The 21,621-nt window shown below is 52.2% G+C and overlaps 5 protein-coding genes across 5 annotated transcripts; 2 read left to right on the top strand and 3 right to left on the bottom strand.

The window, feature by feature from the left end:
• Window positions 1–4,069: 4,069 nt before the first annotated feature.
• NEUTE1DRAFT_74112 (uncharacterized protein) lies at window positions 4,070–7,233 on the top strand (the record flags this gene model as incomplete). The annotated part of the gene is made up of 1 exon (XM_009858779.1): window positions 4,070–7,233. The coding sequence occupies one exon, from the start codon at window positions 4,442–4,444 to the stop codon at window positions 7,031–7,033; it is 2,592 nt and encodes an 863-aa protein (XP_009857081.1).
• A 143-nt stretch (window positions 7,234–7,376) lies between these two features.
• Window positions 7,377–8,970, bottom strand: NEUTE1DRAFT_150780 (uncharacterized protein; the record flags this gene model as incomplete). The annotated part of the gene is made up of 4 exons (XM_009858780.1): window positions 7,377–7,986; window positions 8,060–8,676; window positions 8,749–8,883; window positions 8,939–8,970. 3 exons carry the CDS (start codon window positions 8,845–8,847, stop codon window positions 7,536–7,538), a joined length of 1,167 nt encoding a protein of 388 aa, XP_009857082.1.
• A 981-nt stretch (window positions 8,971–9,951) lies between these two features.
• NEUTE1DRAFT_54297 (uncharacterized protein) lies at window positions 9,952–10,272 on the bottom strand (the record flags this gene model as incomplete). The annotated part of the gene is made up of 2 exons (XM_009858781.1): window positions 9,952–10,137; window positions 10,249–10,272. Coding segments are annotated over 2 exons (210 nt in total), but the record flags the coding sequence as incomplete, so codon positions are not given.
• A 2,673-nt stretch (window positions 10,273–12,945) lies between these two features.
• On the bottom strand, window positions 12,946–16,044 carry NEUTE1DRAFT_126782 (uncharacterized protein; the record flags this gene model as incomplete). The annotated part of the gene is made up of 4 exons (XM_009858782.1): window positions 12,946–13,272; window positions 13,366–13,571; window positions 13,923–15,543; window positions 15,880–16,044. The coding sequence occupies 4 exons, from the start codon at window positions 15,940–15,942 to the stop codon at window positions 12,946–12,948; spliced, it is 2,217 nt and encodes a 738-aa protein (XP_009857084.1).
• A 2,838-nt stretch (window positions 16,045–18,882) lies between these two features.
• On the top strand, window positions 18,883–19,150 carry NEUTE1DRAFT_119207 (uncharacterized protein; the record flags this gene model as incomplete). The annotated part of the gene is made up of 1 exon (XM_009858783.2): window positions 18,883–19,150. The coding sequence occupies one exon, from the start codon at window positions 18,914–18,916 to the stop codon at window positions 19,148–19,150; it is 237 nt and encodes a 78-aa protein (XP_009857085.1).
• Between the last annotated feature and the right edge of the window lie 2,471 nt (window positions 19,151–21,621).

Here is a 21,621-nt window from a genome sequence, read left to right on the forward strand (position 1 = left end):
ACAAAAAGCGGAGAGCGGTGGAAGCGACGCTTGCTTGGTGGATAGACACTCGCAAACCAAACAATCAAGCTGGCATTTACACTCTAATATGGAGTCACAGTTGGTGTCTCATGGGCTCTGTGAGCTCTGGGTTGAGTTGGCTTGTGCTCATGACCAAAAAGAAAACCCACAATGTCGAGATAAACATGCCGATAGGCACGCAAGCACACCGAGGATAAAGTGTTGGCGGCCCGTAGGTGGGAACGTACTTTTCTGTTAACAGTTTGAGGTTTCAGGAGACACTGAGGCCGCAGTGACGGAGGTTTCATTTTAAAGGACGCCGCTGGTAGGCTAATCAATTGGTAGAATAAACACCTAAATTGTTTCAAGCTCGGTCCCTCACAACCGAAGAATTCGTTTAATGCCCGACATCTACACATTGATGAGAAAAGGAGGCTCTAACTTTGCGGCCAACGTATACCGATAATGGGGGCAGCTAATAGCGGTATAGCACCACAGAAGGGTGTTTCAACCAACGCAAGGATGATTGACCACCACCATTTCCCTTACCTACACGATGCTTCGCCATGCAGATCCCAGGTCCTTTCTTGCCGCAGAACCTGCTGTGATCATAGACACAAGTCCGCTCTTCAGCACGGAGAGGGCACAGCAAGTACTAGTTAGTGTATGCCACTCGGTCCTATCCTACGCGCCCGGGGGGGGGGGATCATCACTACCCCCTAGCTTAGGTGTCTACGCTACCTTAACTTCCGAGAAATATTCCGGCCGATTCTCAGGTACCAGAGAAGCCAGAAGTACGAACGTTATCTTCACGATAACTTCGAAGACAGGGCTATTTGTGTCTCGTCGCGACCGTCAGATACAGGGAGATTGAACCAGCCACGGCACCTACAAGTATATCCACAACAGATCTTCTAGAGACGGGAACGTGACCCATCAGCTTCCGTCGGGGTTCCCGTCCTAACCTTCTGACTAGCCCAACCCCCACTCCGCCTCCCACGCCGTAGCTCACCTTGAGGAGGTGGATAGAGCCGATGGCATGAACAGGAACACGTAATAGTGGTTACCCCTTTCTCCTACCTAGGTACACACAAACATACCTCTACATACCGTAGACATCTCTATACCCCTATCTATCTACTACTCCACCTACCTATCTCCCTCTACAGGTACCCTTCCACGTCCGTGCCACCCAACGATCTTGACCTTACCCGAAATGTTAACTATTGGCTGGTTGGAAACCCCCTACATCGCCGCACACATGCCTACCTATCCGGGGAAGGACATGGCACCGAAGCTAGGGCTAGTGAATTTGCTACCTTGTTCTTACGTGAATGAACATCTCGCAGTTCTGCAAGTGTGAGAATGGTGTAGTATTGTATACAGTGTGGTATGAGTTTACTTTCATGTCATATTGGAGGAGGATGAGGAGGGGACCGGTACCGCGAGTGTTGGGCGCCATCCAGCACCGCTCTTGTAGTCTGTTGGCAACTGCCCAGGTACCTTGTATGGGGTAAGATATACCTAGGTAAGATGGGTGGATGGATGGATGGGTGGGTGAGTAAGCAGGGTGTTGGGTGGCGTTCCGGTGGCTTTTCTGAGTGATTAATGATCGAGTAAGGGTAGGGTGACGGGGACCTAGATATTGTAATGGCTTGTGCTAGGATGTAGCGTTGTACACTTGTATTACTGGCTGCCTTTGGTTTGTTCTTCTAAGAGGAGAGAGGGCAGCCTGAGTGTAGCCCTCATGGGACAGGCTCGACAGGGACTACCACGAGACGATGGCGGTAAGGGAGGAGTGAGATGACCAGACCTACAATGTACTAGGATATAATGGCTTCGCGCTCTGGGGTGCTGTTATTAAAGGAATTGGGAGTGTCTCTGCCAACTCCAACAATGCAGGTCGGTACAACACCACGTCCAGAATAAAGTAAAGGAGACTGCAGTCGGATCAGACCACCAAGACCATGACATGTCGTAAACACCAAGACGGGTTTCATTCGTCTTTATGGTCATTCATAGTCCCCAGCAGGTGTTCGCAGCTTTACAAACTTGTAGGTGACTTGCCAAATTGCCATTGACATCGTGCTCTGACGTCCACAATTTCTTGTCCTGGACGAGATTACCCACCCATTGGATATCGGGTTGGCAGGGCAAGGATGGCAACGAGAAGGTATTCAAGGGAGTCGGTAACCTCGCGCTTGAAACGAAGCCTTCCGAGCCAATCTCAGGTTATGCTGCTGAAGGTCCGAATGAAGAGTGGGGGTTTGAAGATTGTTACCTACATCCTGGACAAAGTTCGAGCTATCCCTAGGGAGTGGTGCTGTTCTGGGGTTTCCTGCGACTCTTCCGGGTGTCGAATTTACAGCACGAAATAAGCGTGCCTCATGCTAGGTTTCCTATATTCTCGACAGATTGAGATACTGGCAAGCCATCTTTGACAGAACGTTCAGTCTCGAGTGTGACAGCAGAGTGAAGACGGGAATAGGGACTAAGAAATGGAGAAACTGGTGTCTTTCTCAGCGCCAGAATCGGGAAGAAAAATCTTTGACAGAGTGATGATAAACACCGAGCCATGTCTGGTTGCCATGTGCGAGCCATATCTATGGTTTATGTAAAACATCGGGGGGTGAGCGGTATAATCTCAAAGCATGGTTGAATGGACGGAGCTTGAACTGAATCGGCTCCAGCCAGAGATAGACCTGACGGCGAATCAACAGTAAATGCCCCGATAAACGGGCACACAAATGGTACACTTAAGAATATTCCGATACTGGCATATAGAATTGCGATGCGGTCACTGAGTGAGTGCGATGAGGGCACTGCTCCCCGAAGGGCTAGCTTGGTCGGGTAGCCATGGCCTTTTACCAATGCCCAACTGGAGATGAAGCTCGACGTTGACAGTTGTTTCGTGAACAATAAATAATCCGACGATTATTTGACGTTGACAGTTTGTTACTTAGACAAGCGACTGGGTGGCAGAAACGTGTGGGAGCGGCGCATGCGCAGCTTCCAATGAGATTCTGGAAAGCATCATGAAAGATTTGTTTGAGAGAAAGGTGTGATGATTGATTTATCGATTGGTCGGTGTTCCCTTTCCCTTCTGTGAGGAGCGACCAACTGGGCGGCAAGCGCTTAGGCACCAAATTAGCGCGTAGCGGCAGAGTAATGGAGGCCCAGTGAACCACTCACTACAGGACTAGGTACTGTCCGGTTGCCAAGGGCTGTGCCGCCGCTGCCGCGCCCGGGCCCTGTAAGGCAAGCCACAGGCGCGTCTGTTAATGTGGAGAGACGCAGGGCGCCCGGGCAGCTCCATCCATTCCTTCGACAAGTCACCTAACAACTACAACACAACAACTGCGACGACGAGAATCTTCTGGCTTCAGGCTTTCAATCTCTCGCATCAGGCACCAGCCATCAACATCCCGGACGTCAAAACTAACTGCCAGTGGATACTTGCTTCGTGGCTTGGGGGTGCGCTGACCCAAATGTGACGACCATCAGCACGAATGACGAGAACAACGATAACCTCACTTCAACTTTTGAGCACCTTGGTCAACTCCGATTTGTCCCCTGCAGACCATCTTGGAAGCAAGCGCCAGACAGGGCGTGCATATGCACCGCAAACCAACAGCTAGGACATTCTAGACTGGACGAGTCACCAGTCATCCCGCTCAAAGCCGCATCGCCTCTCCTCCGCCAGACAGGCTTCAAGATACAGGTACTCCGTCCAACGATGCCAGCCGCAGTCGGCTCACGCTGGCAGGACCGCCGCCGACGTGTTTTTCAGTCCGTCTACCAAACAGATCTATCACCACCCCCACCACAAGCAGTACCGCTTCCATCAGCAAATCTCAGCTTCAGCCAAGGACTCCAATATCACCCTGGCACAGGACCAACAGTGACTTCCGGCTCATTCTATGACGAGGATACACAGGAAGCCACACAGCCCGCTTTCTACAACCAACCCGACCAAGGTCTCTTAGTTTCACACACCCCCTCCAACTCATTTCACAGCACCGTTACCGCCGTCTCACAGCCTTCACAAGTTCTTGGTGCTCTAGACACAGGGAGTGGTGATCAGGTTGCATATGACAGTGCCTGGCGTCTCGTAACCGCGCGAATTACTCTCCCGTCATCCGTCACATCTCCAACATCGTCAGGTAATTTGTCACCGGATGCAGCTTTGCCCTCTGATGCCGAGTTCTGTGACGCTTTGGCCCACATCGTTCACGCCTCGACGCTACTTCCCGGAGCCCTACGGACAGACGACATTTTCTCCTGGCAAACCCACCAGGTGCGAGCTCACTTTTCGCAGCACGTGATACCCCTATTATCGGGCTGCTTGGATACGGGAAGAACTGGAGATGGCGACCCAAGGAAAGTGAGTGATCAAGAGCGGTACGAGAGCAGCCAATATGAGCGCCACGTGGTTATTGTCATGAGCAGCATCCGCACACTTGAGGCTGCCCTAAGACTCTACTCTCACGGGTTCGACCTTCTCGTAAAGGGCATTACTCAAGCTGAGAGTGCTGCTGCCTTCGGAACGCCAGCTGTAAATGTTGAGATTCTGGCAAACCGTTTCCGGAGAGACATACATGCCCTCGTAGGAAACTCGGCCTCTCAGCAGTTAACGAAATCTTTACGAGTTGTCCTCGTCCGCCTCGTAGGCAACATCCTTGGCATTCCATCCGAGGACGGCGATGATGATGATGCGCGTAACTTCAAGTCTCGGCGGCCAGCTCCCCCTACCGATGATGACTTCAAAGCATTAGCAGCGAGACAACGCCTCCACGAGCTTGTTGAACAGCTACATAACGTCGGTCTTGCCGGTGAGCGCTTCCAGGTCTTGTTCGCCGAAGTAATGAACTGGATGATGTCGGCTTTTGTGTGCGGAGCATATGCTGGGGTATGGTCGGCGACAGACAGACGCAGCTTGTCAAGCGTTTTGAATACAGTGTCTAAGGGTACCGGTTCATCTGTCACTTCGCCTTGTATTATCTCCCTCATGGACTGGGTTGAAAACCACTTTGCCCGGTTGAGCTTCGAGGTCCTGTCCCGGATCTCTCACGGCTCTGTGTCGCCGGTCACGCTCTCTGATCTCAAGACATACCAGTCACTTGCTCTTGGTCGTTTGTCCACGCTTCGCATTGCTGAGCTCTTTGATATTGTTCTGGCGTGGCCGGATTCACGAGGAGCGCTTGATGACTTGCGCGCAACTATCACTACCTCCGCCAGGAGGCTTCAACTGACATCACACTTTACCCAGGCTCTAAAAACACGCTTGTTGCACCCTGGGTGCAGTACACTCGAGATTCTTCAAACTTACATCGACATTATTCACACCTTTCACGCTCTCGATCACAGCAAGGTTCTTCTAGGACACGTCGAACCGTCCCTGAAACTTTATCTGTGGCAGCGTGAAGATGCAGTACGCATCGTGGTGACAGGTCTGCTCGCCAGCCCGGAGGAAGTCCGTGCCGCAAGAAAGGTCAGGGAAGTTAGCAAGCAACAGGCGGAGCAGAAGAAAGCTGGAAAGAGGTCAGAAGCCAGTGCACGACGCGGTGCCGGTAAAGGGCCAGTCGTGACACCTACCACGACAGGAAGATCGAGCAGAACAACCCCGAATACAACAAGGCAAAGAGATGACCTACACGAATCCAGCATGAAAACTCCCGGCGCAACCCCAATTAAGAGTAGGTCTACCGGTACTGGCAAGCTCGTAGAACTTGCTCTCCTCCTGAACGATCCGACCAAAACCCGCCATACCCTTGTCGAAGATGAAGAGCTCGACTGGAACGATATGAACTGGGTTCCAGACCCGGTCGATGCTGGTGCCAATTACAAGCGCCCCAAGAGTGAAGACGTTATCGGCACGCTCATTTCGGCGCTAGGCAGCGAAGATGTCTTTATCAAGGAGTTTGCCTCCATCGTCGCCGAACGCTTGCTGAGCCTCAGTGATCCAGCTCGCTTCGACCAAGAGCTAAGGGTCTTCGACCTCCTGAAGCGGCGATTCGGGGAGGCGGCCCTCCAGAACTGCGATGTCATGATCAAGGACATTGAAGACTCGCGACGCCTTGACGTTGACATCCGCCGAGCCTGGGACGAGCAACGGACACTGACGGCAGCGACGCCGATGATGATGTCAGGCCACTTCCTGCGGTCAGCAGACAAGCGGAAGAAGGCCGCGCTCCAGCGACAGCAACAACAGGAACCGACGCAATACCACGCTCGTATCCTTTCCCGCCTCTTCTGGCCCGCCCTCGACCGCGAACACTTCCTCCTCCCCGACCCCATCATCGAAGAGCAGAAGCGCTACGAACAGGGCTACGAGCACCTCAAGTCCAACCGCAAGCTCACGTGGCTCAACCAACTCGGTACCGTCCGCGTTGAGTTGGAGCTGCGCGACCGCACAGTCACTGTCGATTGCACTACCCCGCAAGCAACCGTCATCTACGCCTTCAACGACTCCGACTCCGATAACGGCCATGGAATCGAAATCGACAACAACCCCCCCGCCCGCCGCACTGTCGACGAGCTCTACACCACGCTCCAAATGGACGAAGACCTGATCACCTCTTGTCTCGAATACTGGGTCTCCAAAAACGTTCTCCGACGTCTTCGCTCCCCAGCAAACACGCAAGGTTCACACACGTACGTGGTAATCGAAAGCCTGAGCGACCCCATCGTCGACGACGACGACGACGACGACATCTTCGGCAATCCAACCACTTCTGTAGTTGCCCAAGAAGGAGCGCAACCGGCAGAGGATCCCAAAGAAGAAAGTAACAAGCCAGCCATGGACCCCAAGGAACAAGAGCGCCGCACCATATACTGGCAGTACATCAAGGGGATGCTGACGAACGCGAGCACGTCGATGCCGCTGGCGCAGATGGCTATGATGATGAAGATGCTGATCGCGGATGGGTTCCCGTGGACGAACGAGGAGCTGGGGGAGTTTTTGGCAGAGAAGATTGCGGAGGGGGAGATGGAGCTTGTTAGTGGGGGGAAGTATCGGCTGGTTAAGAAGTGAATGAGTTAGAGGTGAGGGTGAGGAACAGGTATAATAGGTTGAAGGAAAACCAGATAGAAATGCTTAGTTGAAGAAGGTGGCTGACATAAATGATTTTTCTGGTAAACGGTTTTATGGTGAAGAGTGAAAGTGCTTTTACTTAACCAAGTGCCTTGAAATATCACGGCAGTAGGGTCATACAATGATGTTAATAACACACAGGCAAAACTGGTTAAAGGATGAAAAAGTAATCATATGAGTCTTTCCGGGAGATCGCCTGCCTGTGCTTCTGGTTCACTTCAAAGCCTGTAGCTGCTAAAAGCCTACCTCTTCTTGCCAGTGTTCAGTGGACGAACGATTAGTTGTTTGACTTTGCTAGACAAAAGTGGACTATATACTCGGGCTAGCTTGCTGACTGACTGGCTAATGGACTCCAAACCCCTGAAGTGATCCAAAATATGACCGATGAGGCCCGAAACTAAAACAATCCAAAGCCAGCAGGACTACTAAAATAGATTACAGATTATATCCTCGGCCTAGGACTCTTCTCCTCCACATCCTGACACAACTTCCATGCAAATCTCGCCATCGGATCTCGCGCATCAGCATACCTCTTCGCCTGCGCACTGCTCGCCTGCCTGCTCGCCACGCGCGCCGCAATGCCTTGGCAGATGGCGGACAGCCGGAAGATGTTGAAGGCCTGGGCCCACGCGAGCTCGCGCCGGCGCTCGAGCTCCTCAGCAGGTGACGCCTGTCGGTGCAGCGAGATTTCGAAGGTTGACCGCCCCACTGGGCTGGTCACGTTGAAATAGAGCTCGGTAATCTCATCGACAGGCGGGAGGCCGCGCGTGGCACGCGGGAGGAATCCAGGGTGCACATTGATGGATTGCCGAGGGTCGAGGCGGGCGGTGTAAAAGGGCGTGAGAAGATTAGAGAGGTCGGAGAGGGGGTGGCCGATTGTGGACATTTCCCAGCTGATTTGGTAGAGTGTTAGTTTGGATAAGGGTAAAGATAATGGGTGGTGATGAAATGGGGAGGGCGGCTCACTCTAGAATACCGATCACCCTCGGCTCCGTCTTGTGGAAAACAAGATTGTCAATCTTGAAGTCGCCATGAATCAAGGTCGCCCTATCGGCCGGCTGCTGCCTCACATCGGCAAAGTACTGCATCATTTCCTCGAAGAAGGGCAACTGGCCGACGGGCTCGCCCGTATCGACATCCTCGACCTTGGCCTGCGCGGTGCAGATGGTCTTCCAGGTGTCCACCTGACGGCTGTAGAAGCCATAAGGCTTGCCGAACTCTTCCAGACCGACGCTCCTGGGATCGATGCGATGCAACTTGGCTAGGACGCGGACAGCATCGCTCCAGATGGCGCGGCGCTGGTCGGGGAGCACGTTGGGTATTATAGGATCCTCGAAAATGCGGCCATCGAGGAAGGACATGATGTAAAAGGGGGTGCCGATGACGGACTCATCCTCGCACAGGCAGTAGGTCCTGGGTACGGGCACGTCGGTGTCGGAGAGGGCAGTCAGGATGCGGTATTCGCGCTCGACCTTGTGGGCGGTCTTGGACACCAGTTTTCCTGGGGGCTTCTTGCGGAGGACATATTTCCTGCCGTCGGCGGCAGTCAATTGGTACGTCGGGTTGGATTGACCAAAGCCAAACTATAGTGACGAGAGGGGGAAGATGTATTAGATGGTGGCCAGCAGCGCAGTCGATATGGGACGGACACCCACCTGCTTGATATCCAGCGGCGCCTCGATATCAGGCACCTTTTGGGCCAGCCATGACTCGAGGGCCCTGATGTCGATGGGATGACGAACTCGCCCCGCCATAATGGCTCAATGTTGACGTGGTTACCGTAAGGGATTCTAAAAAATGGAGTTAATGTGAGCTAGGTAGCCAAGAGTAACATAAAGTGCTAACAATTATGGATCTCTGCTGTAAGCCGGGATTCGTTCGGGTGGTGTTGCGCAGGCGGGTTCACGGTGTATAAGTACTGGAACAGATTCCACTTGTTGTTGTCGTTGATAGCGACCGCGGCTGTAACAGTGGCGCTAAAGTCTCGGCAGGGCACCGTGACTGGGAATAGGAGCGGGGACTCTGGGGAAGTTGACCTTCGCCTGGTTGCTGGACCGTGGGCGGCTGCCGAATGATGCTCGCCCCGATGCGATAGATGCACAAATCAAGACCGCCTATTCGATGATGATGTCCCAATGAGATATAACGTCAATCCTACTCCTACCACCAGGTTGAAGCCAGAAGTTTCCAAAAATTGACATTCAAAACAAGCCCTCACAAAGCGTACCGACGCGAAGTCTGGGATGAGAAATCATTGACGCTAGAACAGGCGCGATACAACGATGGAGGTTGGATGGCGTGGGCGGGTCCGAATTCCGGGGAAGTATGTAAAAGGCTGGGGCTGGGTGGACACAGAGCCGAGGTTCCTCTTTTCAGCTCTCTCTCTCTGCCGGCCCCTTATAGCGGGAAATGCCGAAAGCTATGGGCGGGATTGGTGGCATGGTCGGGGCCCGCCCCTCGTCCCAAGTCCGCTACAAGTCCGGTCGGCGCGGCTCAAGTTATCCACTACGAACGTCGGGTGGCACTTGCCCCCGGCCCGACCCCATCAAAAAGTTCACGCAGCTCGGAGATCGTTCCTGCCCATCACCACTTAACTAGTGTATTGAACGGGCAACTGCGATCGATGGTATGAGATCACGGTGCGTGAGGCGGCTACCACTAGGGGAAGGGCAACAAAATCGTGTTTTCCCCGCAGTTTACTTGCTCAGGTCTCTTTGGGGGTTTGACTACAACTTTGGACACAGGAGCCCACCATCTTTTTTCCAAGCAACACACTCGACCATCATGGGCCAAATGGAAGTCGTTAATCACTCCCACAAGCCCCATATCTATATTTGCCTTTCCAGTCGTTGGAATATTCACACCATCCGTGATCGTGATGCAGTTACCAGACAGCGGCAATAGCTCTCTCGACCCGTCTCAACCACAAGGCTTGATAACGATCCACCAGGGCCTTGTCCAGTGCTTACCTGGCCTGGCTTTAGTTCTTCCGCCGCGATCGACTTAAACAAAATCCCCCGGTCATCTGATCCAGCAAGGGCACTCTATATCGTCGGTCGAATCGTCATCACGACTACAGTTCACGATCAGGGCTTCTCAAGCAGGAGTCAACACAAGGGACGTATGTTGATTTCCAGCCTTTCTTTGACACTTACATCGTCCAGCCACATGGCCAGGAGCGTGTCCACCGCAGAGATGTTCAGTACAACTTAATTCTAGTACACTGGACGACACTTATGCCGGTGTTTCACGAACCGTACAAGGAAAGATCAATCGGCTAGGTACAGTTCAGAAAGCAATCAACAGTATTCAACATGACATTAAACTCGGAAATAACATATTCAAGGTAAGATCACGCCTTGGTCATGGAACGAAACGAGGCAATGGCACATTGAAACGCCTAGGGGAGCTAACAGGATGTCTCGAGCTAACAAACAAACCAGTATTGGACTGACAATGTCGATGCCAAGTGGAACTACATAACCCACCACCGTGTTTGGGACTACCGGAAACAGTCCATGTCTGAAGACTTTGGTCGTCCCACTGACCAAGTCAAGAACAAAACGGCGATACTGAGCATACCGAATCAGACATGCTCCATCCTCACAATATGCATAAGCAACTTTGGAACCGAGGGGAAGCGGGAAGTTGTTTCAATCTATCAATTCAGTTGTTTTGATTTCATTGCGTTTGGGTCCTCCAACAAGTCTGGAACAGGATGGGTCTCGAGTACCAGCGATCTGATTCCAACTGTGGCAACAACAACCGGTGGCGTCTCCGTTTCTCCATGGCGTTTACGAGCCTACATTGGATTCCATCGATCATGCGAACCTCTGCCTGGAAGATCAAGCCCCGTCGCTCTACAAGATGTGTGTCTGCGCTGATATCCTTCATCACAGACAAACGTAATCACGTATGGGAACAACTTCCGACTTGACCATTTCCAACACCACCACTCTCCCTAAAGGCACAGCAGCTCTAACTTCCGTACCTTCCTTGCCAGGTCACACACTCACTCACACTCCACAAACAGCCAGCCTCTTAGGGGAATCAAACATGACCCCATAGCTTTCATCCCAAGTCAAGCCGCGTCCCAAAGCAAACACAAACACGGAACCAGAGGCGTCAAGCACCCAATCCCAGCAGTACGTACGTAGTACATAAGCCCAACCTTTCACCTCGCTTATCGGAGACAGCTCGAGTCTGTGGGTTGCGTGGCGTAGCGGTTAAGGGATTGGAGCCCCGTAACTGTCTATTGCGATTATATACCTCGAAGGCATACTCCCTCTGCCGGGGAAGCAGACTCGGGTTCGATCCCCTTTGTGGCCACATTGGACCTTTTTTTTTTTTTTTTTTTTCTTTCTCCTTTTCCCTTCTACTATTTCCTTGCTCAAGGGTTGATTGAGGTGTTGGTGAGGTAGGTAGGTAGTAGGTAAGAAGGTACTTCTCCCTACAGTGCTTGCTGTCTGTCTGTCGGTCTGTCTGTCCCTGGAAATTTATTGTGAGTTTTATTTCTTGTCGTACTTACTATCACTACCCGCTTGCAAAAAGTCTTCTTCAGCTAGACTAACTAACATACACTAACAACTTGCGAGACAGTCGTGTATCAAACGAACCAACTCCGATTGTGACGGCTTGATTGTTCCGAACAGTCAACAATACATACTGTCAAGGATAGTCGTCAATATATGTCTGGTCTATTCCTAACTTCACTGCCCTATGTTTTGCTTCCCCCCAAATCACCTACCACCTGTGCCTTTTTCACTCAAGCATGGATCTCTCCCTCCAGAACAAGTTGTCTACAAGCCCCCGATATGGATTTGACTCGCATCCTCTCATTCCATGCACCTTCTTCTCCTCTTCCCGCACTGATGTTCATCGTGCTCATTCTTTGCGCTGAGAAGGCTAAATAAACCGGCCCTTCTGCCACCTGCGCTACGTCACGTTGTCTACCATTCCAATGATTTCTGAGTCCGTATCGCCGCTTTTCTTCAAAAAGATAGGTAGAATCTGTCCCCTTCTTGGGCGGTAAATCGAGTTCTGTGCGTTTCTACTCGATGAAGGATTATCAGCTACGTACCATCGCGCTCTATTGGCATACTTCCTTCGAACAATGCAAATAAACAAGAGAGAACCGCATACCAGAACGCCTAATGCTTATGGTGAAGACTGAAATCCAAACGCGCTTGCTCCCGTGACCTGAACTCCAAACGCTTTTTGATGACCATAAAAGGAGAGAAACTAGTCAATGCGTAATGCAGCAAAAAGAAAAAGAAGTCCAAACAGACGTGACGTTAAATTGAAAGTGGGTAAGCCTGGAGTTAGAAAAGTAGCCTCCATCCTCCTACGGCTATGGACGCTTGCGCTTTCTTTCAAGCAATGAGCCTAGACAACCAGGTCTATCAGGCGGAATCGGTTGTTGAGAAGAGAAAGGCAGTTGCAAAGAAGGATTGGAGTCAATGAAGCGGGCATCACTGCTGTCAGAAAGGGTGTTGTTGCCGTGAAATGCGCATGTGGCCTGATGATCATGAGCTTCGGAGGGCTGCTTGTGTGCGAAAGGATGCCTGCCACCTCTAGAAAAAGAGTGCCGTAGACGTCCAGAGTTGATAGCCTCCTTTCTCCAAGCCAAAACATCATGACCAGAAACGGTGCGCTGCCCTTGTGGCCAAATTCCAGCAAGATGTGCAGCAGCGAGGACCTCATTTATTGCCCGGGCAAGACGTATCGTCTCCCTCTGGTGAAGTCTTAGTAACTTGTCTGGCAGCAGAGGGCTGCTCTTGTGGGGAAGGTTGAGCAGTATGTCTTGCTCCAGTGTTGGCCAACTGGTTCGAGGAAGCATGATACCCGTGCCCCTATTCAGGCCACTGTCTACCAGTACCAGTAAGGGGAAAAGTAGAAGAACCAGGGAAAGGGGTTTCACCGGAATATGTGGACGCAAGAGGCTGATCACGCTGTGCAAGAATGGACGGCTGCCCTTGTGCGGGGCCCCTCGTGCCGGGGATCTGATCAGGGAAAGCAGGGTCGCGATTTGAGGGCTCAAAGGCAAAAGACGCTTCACCATGCTGCATCCATGGAGGTGCTGGTTCGGATGTGTATGATGGCGCCGGTGGCTGTTGGGGAGTGGAGGACATCTGGCTCGTGTCGGCACTTCTGTAGGCATTGTCACCATCAGAGGCAGGCTGGATCGGGAAGAAGGTTGTCAGTAGTCCGACTTCCAGCTTTTCAAAGGAGAGCAGATACAGAATCTACCAGCGAGGGGGGGGGAATGAGACTGACCCTTTCACGCGGTGGGCGTTGGCTGCTTTGTGTAGACGTTCCCGATGATGACTGTCGCTGGTGCAAGGTGCCGTGTCTGGGCCCTCGTCTCGTGTTGCCTGTATTTTCCGAAGGAGGCGATCGTCGATCCGCTGCTTGCCATGCCCTGGGGCCACTATACCTCTCATTGAATTGGACCATTTGACGAAGTAACTCGTGCTGCCTGTAAACATGTCAGAGCAAGAGGTTGAAAGACTGGAGGGCAAAGCTTACGTTCTACTCCCATGACGCCTGAAGGGCCCACTATCTAGAAACTCTCTGATGGACTGGGCATTAGCCTGAGTGTATACTTGCTGTGTAGGAAGCTCAGATCGACAGTAAGGACAGCTATTCGAATCCTGAAACCACTTTTTGATGCAATGTTCGCCGAATATATGTTTGCATATGGGAAGTCGTAACGGTTGCTCTGAAATGCCCTCCGGGCTCTCAGTACCGTAATCGTTGTAGCAAATATCGCAGACTGCCAAGTTAGACTCGATGATCTCTGCGACACAAAGATAAGATGGCAACTTACTCCGATCCGTTTCAGGCAAGTCCGCAACATTTACAGGTTCAAGACTTTCTATCGCCTTTCGCGACGCCACCTTCTTTGTGCTTTGTCCGCGAGCCACCTGCCGTGCCCTGAGTAACTGGGCTGCTCTTTCCTCATCGACTAGTCGGCGCGTCGGTATCTCGTCTGGAAAATCCATATCGTCATCACTGACGCTGTCTGAGCGATGAAGAGCTCGCACCATGAAATCTCGCATCTCTGTTCGCATCTCGGGATAGGCAGGCCCACGGGAGAACGAAGTCGAGTGTCCAACAAATGGAGGTCCCGTATTGGACACGGACACCGAAGTGGGAGCAGATGCAGAGGTGGTTGCGGAGCCAGTGCGGGACTGATTATCGGGAAGTGGTGCAGCTGTATTCGTCAACCCGGAGCCTGATCGTTGGCGAGACGGTCGGTCAGCGCTCGATGCCGAAGCCTGGGGGCCCGGGGGGTTTGGGGGGCCCTGGGGAAGCTGAAGGGCATGGAACAAGTCGTTGCCGCCTTCGGTTGGAATCGACATGCTCGAGGGACGATATGGAGCGAGCCTTGAGTGAGGATCGGGGGCGGGAAGCCTGATGTGACTACCTGCTGACGAGGTCGCAGTAGCTGGGAGTACAGGTTGACTAGATTGATGCGATGGTTGGCGACGATGACCAGGCGGGGGCCCATTTGTGTGATGTTGATTGGAGTTGTTGACACTAGTTGCGTGGCTTATGTGACGAGAACCCCAATGGCCTGGGTCTGGCAGTACCTGGCCAAGAGGATTGATGTTGCTGAAGGTGGGGTGATTATGCGAGCTTGTAAACCTGTCGAGGTAGCCTGCTTCTATGGACGACAGACCGGGTGGTGGTGGTGGTGGCACTGGTGGGAATGCAGAACGGCTCGGTCCCTGTTGAGGCGTCCAGTCAGCCTGTATCGGTCCCGAGTCTAAGCCACCAACCCGCGGGGTGGCGGTTGCAGCGGTTGCAGCAGATGAGCCACCTTGAGTTTCTGTGTTGCCCATAAGTGTGTCTGCATCTGCACTGGAGACGGGGTTCGCAGCTGGTTGCGCCCCCGGCCCTCTACCCGAATTTGCTGAGGAACCACCATTCAGGCCGTACAGCTCTGCCATAGAGCCCGGCGGAGGAAAGTAGGGAACCGAAGGCTGTACTTGGAAAGCTAGGGAAGGGAGAGGCCAAGATGCCGTCGTGGACTGTGCTGGGAACCACGTGTTAGTACCGGCACCGGACGTGACCGTGTTTCCGACACTGACACTCGAGGTACTGACGCCCGTGGTCGGGGCCGTGACGTTGCCATTATTGGCATTGTTGTTGTTGTTACTGTTGGTGCCGTTGCCTCCGTAGTGATGCGCATGGCCAGTAGATGGATGGCCGTCTTGCCGATTGCCACCCGAATTGTTCATGTTGTTGCCGGCATTTCCACTGTTACCCTGGCCAGACTCTTGACTAGTTCTGTTTTGGTTGTTCATGGCGTGGTTGCTATTGCTGGCAGCGTGAACAGGATCGTACCCTCGATTTGCCGAGTGGGACGTAGGCGGAGAAGGGTCTGAGGGATGTCTGGGAAATGATGGCGGCGTGGGCCTATGGGATCCAGGAATCTGCTGTATCTGAATGGGAGGGAGAAAATAGTAGTTTTGCTGTTGTGGAAGCGGGAGAGAGTTGTCAGAATAACCCGCGTGAAGGAAGAATGAGTGGTGTAATGTTGACGCGGGCGGTAGGTGTGGCGGCGGGTGAGGCAGGGTCGACTGTTGATGGCGGCTGGATGTTGTTGTTGATGACTGCCCGTGGTTCGGTTGTGATCCTCCAGATCCTCCAGCTCCTTCTGTTGTCCCAACAAGACTTCCACCTTCAGAATCTCCCGTTTGCGTTCCACTTGCTGCGCCTTCCATCAGTCCACTTCTGTATGGGCAACGACCTTGCCCACGGATTTGCGGACCATTTACCCACCAGCCGGGAAGCGGGACAGGATGAACAGAAGCCTGCATCGTGTAATCCATTTCGTCCATAGTCGCACGCTGACTCAAAGAGCAGCTCGGAGAGATCGATCACAGCAAATGAGACTTAGAAAGGCTAGATCGAGCCCGACGGATTCTCAACGGACTGTTGCAGACGGCGTCAACCATAGACCTTGCTCTTCTCAAAAAGGCCCCTTTAAGGGTCTCTCAATATCTGCTTCGAAACGGCCAGATGTGTTGGGCGGGATTAAGTATCAGATAAAGAGATCGAGGTCTTTGTTTCGTTTGTTGTTTGCCCTTCACAGTCCCAAGTGGCACAGGCAGAAAGTAGAAAGACTGTTGACTAGTGGAGTGAAAACAAGGCACATCTAGATAGAATTGGAGCCAAAGTGTATTTGCCCAAATCCCATGTGAGGGTGAAAACGTCGTATCGCAACGGGGTAGCAAGTCTTGCAACAATCAGCAGGTGTTCGCCCAGGACTAAATGTTGGTTCGGAAGCATGGGTATCCACGGGAGATTTATTGATCGGCCTGCAGTATAAGCTCAACTTTGTCCACCGCAGCCAGGTACGTTACGAGTGAATGGCGAACACTTGAGTTCTCGACGTGGTTGGAAAAAGCTCACAGATGTCGCGGTTCACCGAGATGAAGAGAGGCTTCTGCAGAGTCCGAAAATATGCGAAACTGCAGGCCAGCCTTCTTGACTTTCCACGATTGCTTTGCCGGCTCGACTAAGATGGCGCCTTCTAAACCCGTCTCTTATCACTACCAGTTGTCCTAGGCCCTCCGATGAAAGGGTTGTTCTTTACCGCCGTTATGATGAGCCCTTTTCATCCAAGGTAGGCGGCCGGACCAAACAAGGATAACGCCGTGCGTTTGAGGGGAAGGCGGATTCGGCGGGTAGAGGTAGACTTGGGTGCCCTTGAAGCTGAGGCTGTTTGATTGTTGTCGGGTTCGAGTAGGCCGGAGCAGACGAGCAGTAGTAGGAGTAGGGCGGCGGGCATCAAGCCGCGGATCGATAGGAAAGGGAAGCGAAGAGAGATCGAAAGGAAACAAGCACAAGGCCGTTGAGGGATGTGGGAATGCTGTTGGTTTTGTATCAGCCACGGAAAAAGCCAGGGAGCGGCGGGACCGGGGGGGAGGTGGGCAGAGCAATGGGACGTCTTGTTACAGCGTCACAAGAGGAACAAAAATCCCGTAAAATCATGTCATCAATTCGTTTTTGGGACATTGGCAGCATGAAGCGGAAGCGGACAGGAGTGGCAGCAGTTACATGGATGTAGGTAGGCTACTGGCTACCTATCTCCAACTGCCTCCACGAATCCGCGTCCACTCATTGAGCATAGAGGCAGCTGGAACTCTGGAAGCGACCTTTTTCGTTCCGAGCCTTGATAGCTGGGGCCGGTGGGTTTGATACCAGGGTTGGTGATACAGTCCAAACAGTTGTTAACCATGCGAACCCAACCACTTACTCCACCATTCAAGCCTTGCAACGCCCACGTAGAGTCATGTAACTCTTGCGGAATGGGAGCTCGTAATGAGAGGGACGTATCCAAAGGCAGAATATAACTGCAGTTGTTCTGGCGAGAGATCCCCCGAGCCGTTTGTTCTCCCAGAGTTTTGTTGTCTTTGTTACTGACTTCCAACCACCATTTCGACCTCGGCGTACATGCCTGACTTCTTTGTGAACCGGGATGTGCTGTTGGAACTTGGCGGCGGGGTCGGCTCAAACAGTGGACCGGGACAGGGCAGTGAATCGGTCTGTGACGAGTACACGTCTTGGGAGTCAGGGAACGTCAAGCGTATCAATGATCAATGCCCAACCAAGGTCACTTGCGCTTCTTCTCATTTTCGACATTTCAATCATTCCACCGTTGCCTTGCTGTGTCTAGAGATTCTTGCAGATTAGTACCTAGGTATTCTGTGTTCTCAGTTTGCTACTGACTTGCTTTCGGATGAGGACCACTTGCGGTTCACTTCACTGCATGTCGTGGTACCACCTAATTGACGGCGCAAGTTCAAGCCACCGCGCTGGAAGCTCGTCTCACTGAGCTGCTGACTGAGAGTGGGGATGCGACAGGCAAGACTGTGTTTCCGGCGACCGAGCGCAAGCCATCGCCCACATCTTCCTTTGTCCTTTCGTTGTAATTTACCACGATGAGTGAGCACAAGTTGTGTCACCACCCACGGAACGCACTGCGCGCGCACCAGCAGGTGTAAAGGTGAATACCTTATGAACTATTTCTGCCATTCAGTAACATGTGGTGGAAGAAGGCAGCAGCTCCCGTCTGGCTCAACGAGACAGACACTACGGCAAACAGGGCACGCAGTGGTCCGGGCCCTCAGCAGCGACGGGAGGCAGCGCATCGCAGCAACCCCCCGCCAGGTAGCGCTTTCGGACCCGACCAAACCGCTCCCCGATATAAATACTCCCCGCCTCTCGTTGTTCTCCTCTTTTCCGACTGCCAGTAAGTTCGGCAGCTTCGCCTCGTGTCTTTACGTCTGAGTCCCTGAACTACTTCATATTATGGGGCAAGTTCTGATCACTGACTACCGTACCTAGAGATACCTTTGCAGCTTTCCCCCAACACTTTATCTCGGCGCTGACCCACATCGATTGCCCGGTGACCCTGCTAGGTACGTATCGGTATTTGTTGCAAAGCAGCACTCTGGACCGTCAACGCCTCTGCTCAACCATCACCGAACCTGAAAAGCACACGAGCCTGCAATTGCTTAGCGTGGGCCCCCAGCATTGCTTGTTTGTGGTGGCACCACTAGTATATGGTTATGAAAATGTGTGCCGTAACGAACAAGCGAGAGGCGCATCAGGAAATGCAAAGAAAAGCACCCGGCCTGCCCAGTCTGTTGCTGCTTGCTCGCAGTCTCACACATCCTCTAACTCTGGATCTGGAGCTTATGATCCGTCTCACAGCAGCAAAGAACAGCATACACTCAGAGGCAAACCAAGTCTTGGAACTTGTAGCGAGGGAGGAAGCGAGCAACTGTGTCATGTCATAACACCATGTGGCGTAAATTCGGGCAGCACCATGATAACAATACCTGCGTTGCGAGCAGTTTCACGGGGAAATCTGCGGTGGGGCGCCAACTCGACTCGTATAAGTTCGTCAAAGGTTGGTCGGTGTGTGGGATGATGAAGATCGTGGCCTGGGAGCTTCCTGTACACTACCAGAAATTCTCGCAATGCAATAACGATCTCAGCTCCGAGAACGCGCTTCGTTGTTCAACCGCGAAGCAGTGACTGATCGTTAAAGCCATGCGACCTTCGGAAAAAGTGCCCGTTACTCATCGTCAGACCCCCTAGAGTTCACCACCTCATGGGCTAGCTGACCAGAAACAGATAGATCGTTGATCCCGGAAACAAGTCCACGCAAGTCCTGGCAGCAGACCTCTAGGCCGCACAGCCCCGCCGTGTTATCCATACTTACCTACCTACCCTATCGCTTAAGCACTTATCCATTGGCTCAGCGTGAACAACTTCGCGAGTCCCCGAAAGCTGATTTGTCCAACAGCACCGCAATCCTGGGGCTGATCGTCTTCACTAGCTTGCCGGATCACCAGCGATGATAATGAGATAACTATCGTTACTGTTGGCAATATCCAGAGAAGATGTCTGTATATCTCGGACATTGTGAGCTTGGTCAGCAGATAACGATATTTACGCTCGACACATTACGATCAGGAAGAGTCTAGATTTTCCGCCTTCTCATTACACCAAGAGGAGTGACTAACCTGGCATGATCCGATGACCCTTTATCAATTGTTGTTCCTCATTAAAATAAAGTTAGCGGTACATGTATTCCAGGGCTTAATCGATATCGAAGAAAGCCTGGCTGGGACCCGAAGCCATGCAATGAGAAGCGAATCCAGGCTATCAGGAAACCCAGATTGGGGAGGTCCTGCGGGTTATAACCAATCAGATGTAAGACAAGGCCAACTGACCACCTCTCTCTCCCTAGTTCCAACATGGCCTCTTTGCGTCTGGGCTTTTCGTATTTTTTTTTTTTTTTTTTTTTTCTAGTTTCCCCTTGTCAATTTTCTCGCTTGGCTGGTCGCATGAGGTTTCTTGGGACACTCTTGTTAGTTCTGCATCTGGCACGACATGGAAAAGCATCATCCCAGCCCCTCCGTGACCCAATGCTTCTCCGTCTAGGCAACTATCGGGTTGCCATGTTTCTAACATTGCTCGTGCCAGGTGGTCAGCACATGGAAAGGACACCATGCTTTGCCCCCATTTCTAGGTACTCGAACACTCTTAACCGCACCTCACCCTTGTAGTGATGAGCGCAGAGCGAAATCGATGTTCACAAGTGAAACAAGGTAAAGCGAGGGGATGACGCGTTAATGATTAAGCATCAATGCAAAGATATTTTTTTCTTCCTTGGCCAGGCAAGAAGTGTCGAGCTAAGAAACAAAAAAGAATGTAAATCCAGTTTTGGCTGACAAGGGAAGGGATTTTATTTGGAAGAAGATATCTCTCTCCTGCGTGAGCTGTCAGTTTCCAGATCAAGAGGACTTATCGTCCGTGGCCAAGCTCTACATCTCTGATACCAGTCCCATAATCCTACCAAGACGTATTCAACCTGTCTCCTGTGTTGTACATAGCAATGCCCACAAAGTATCTAGTGTTCACCCGCATCATACTAGGTGCCCGACTGCTTAACCTTGCCCGCCCGATCCGACCCAGCCTCGCCAGCCGGCCGACTTACAACGGGCAAAAAGTGGGTCCCCATTTTCCGCATGTCGGGTGCGGGCACCGGCACCATCGGAGCGGATCCAGTTGGCGTTGTGATCGGGCATCCATCCATCCATCCCTTCCATCACAAGCAGAAGTTGCAATCACAACTGCCTAACCTGGAAACTGACAACAGAAAATGTGATATATGCGTTGCAGACCGACTCTCACCGGCGCACGGTAGCTATCGATCCCATGCATAGTATCGTTGCTGTGCCAGAGCTATTCGCGGAAACCTGTAATAATTCTGGCTGAATGCCACCATCGAGACAGCGAGATGTTAAGAGGGTTGAAGACGATAAGAAATACAAATAGTAACATGGATTGCAAACAGCATCTCTAGGCGGGATGCTGTCTCGTTTGTTGGTGTTGGCCGACCGCGACAAATGCTGTTGTTGGCTTCTTCACCCTTCGACCAAGTCCCAACTGCTCCCGACTCCGACCGCACCCGTCCGGGCACTCAGCCCGTCTCAATGTTTGTCCGCTGTTGCCGCTAGCATCCCTTGGTAATCTCCTCCCAGGCTGTCGGGGAAAGCTTCATCAAAGAAGATTCACAAGGAACAAGTTAAAGAAAATTAATTGTGTTGTCTGGTTCAGTCAAACAGGTGATTTGCAGTGTACCTGGCTGCCGCGCATCTGCTTGGAACTTGGCGCCGTGGTTCGCACTCAATTGCGCGCCCGATGGAAAATTGCAGTTTGAGCAAAAGCGAGAATGAGATGTTGGTGGACATCGGCACTGCGGGCGGGCAATAACAACAACACACAGGGCAGTCGGTGCGCCGCGGCAGCGATATCGCGCGATAGCGACGCTGGACGCAGCAAAAAAACTGCCCTGCACCGCTTTACCAACTTGTGATAAAGGGAAAACAAACTGTCGCAACGTCCTAAACAATCATTATGAGAAATCAAACAGATGCCGAAAAAAAGTATAAATATCTTCCAAGTCGTAGCAGGATGTTCCCAGTTGGGAAACAAGA

This window comes from Neurospora tetrasperma (assembly GCF_000213175.1).
Source record: "Neurospora tetrasperma FGSC 2508 unplaced genomic scaffold NEUTE1scaffold_81, whole genome shotgun sequence".
Lineage (NCBI taxonomy): Eukaryota > Fungi > Ascomycota > Sordariomycetes > Sordariales > Sordariaceae > Neurospora > Neurospora tetrasperma.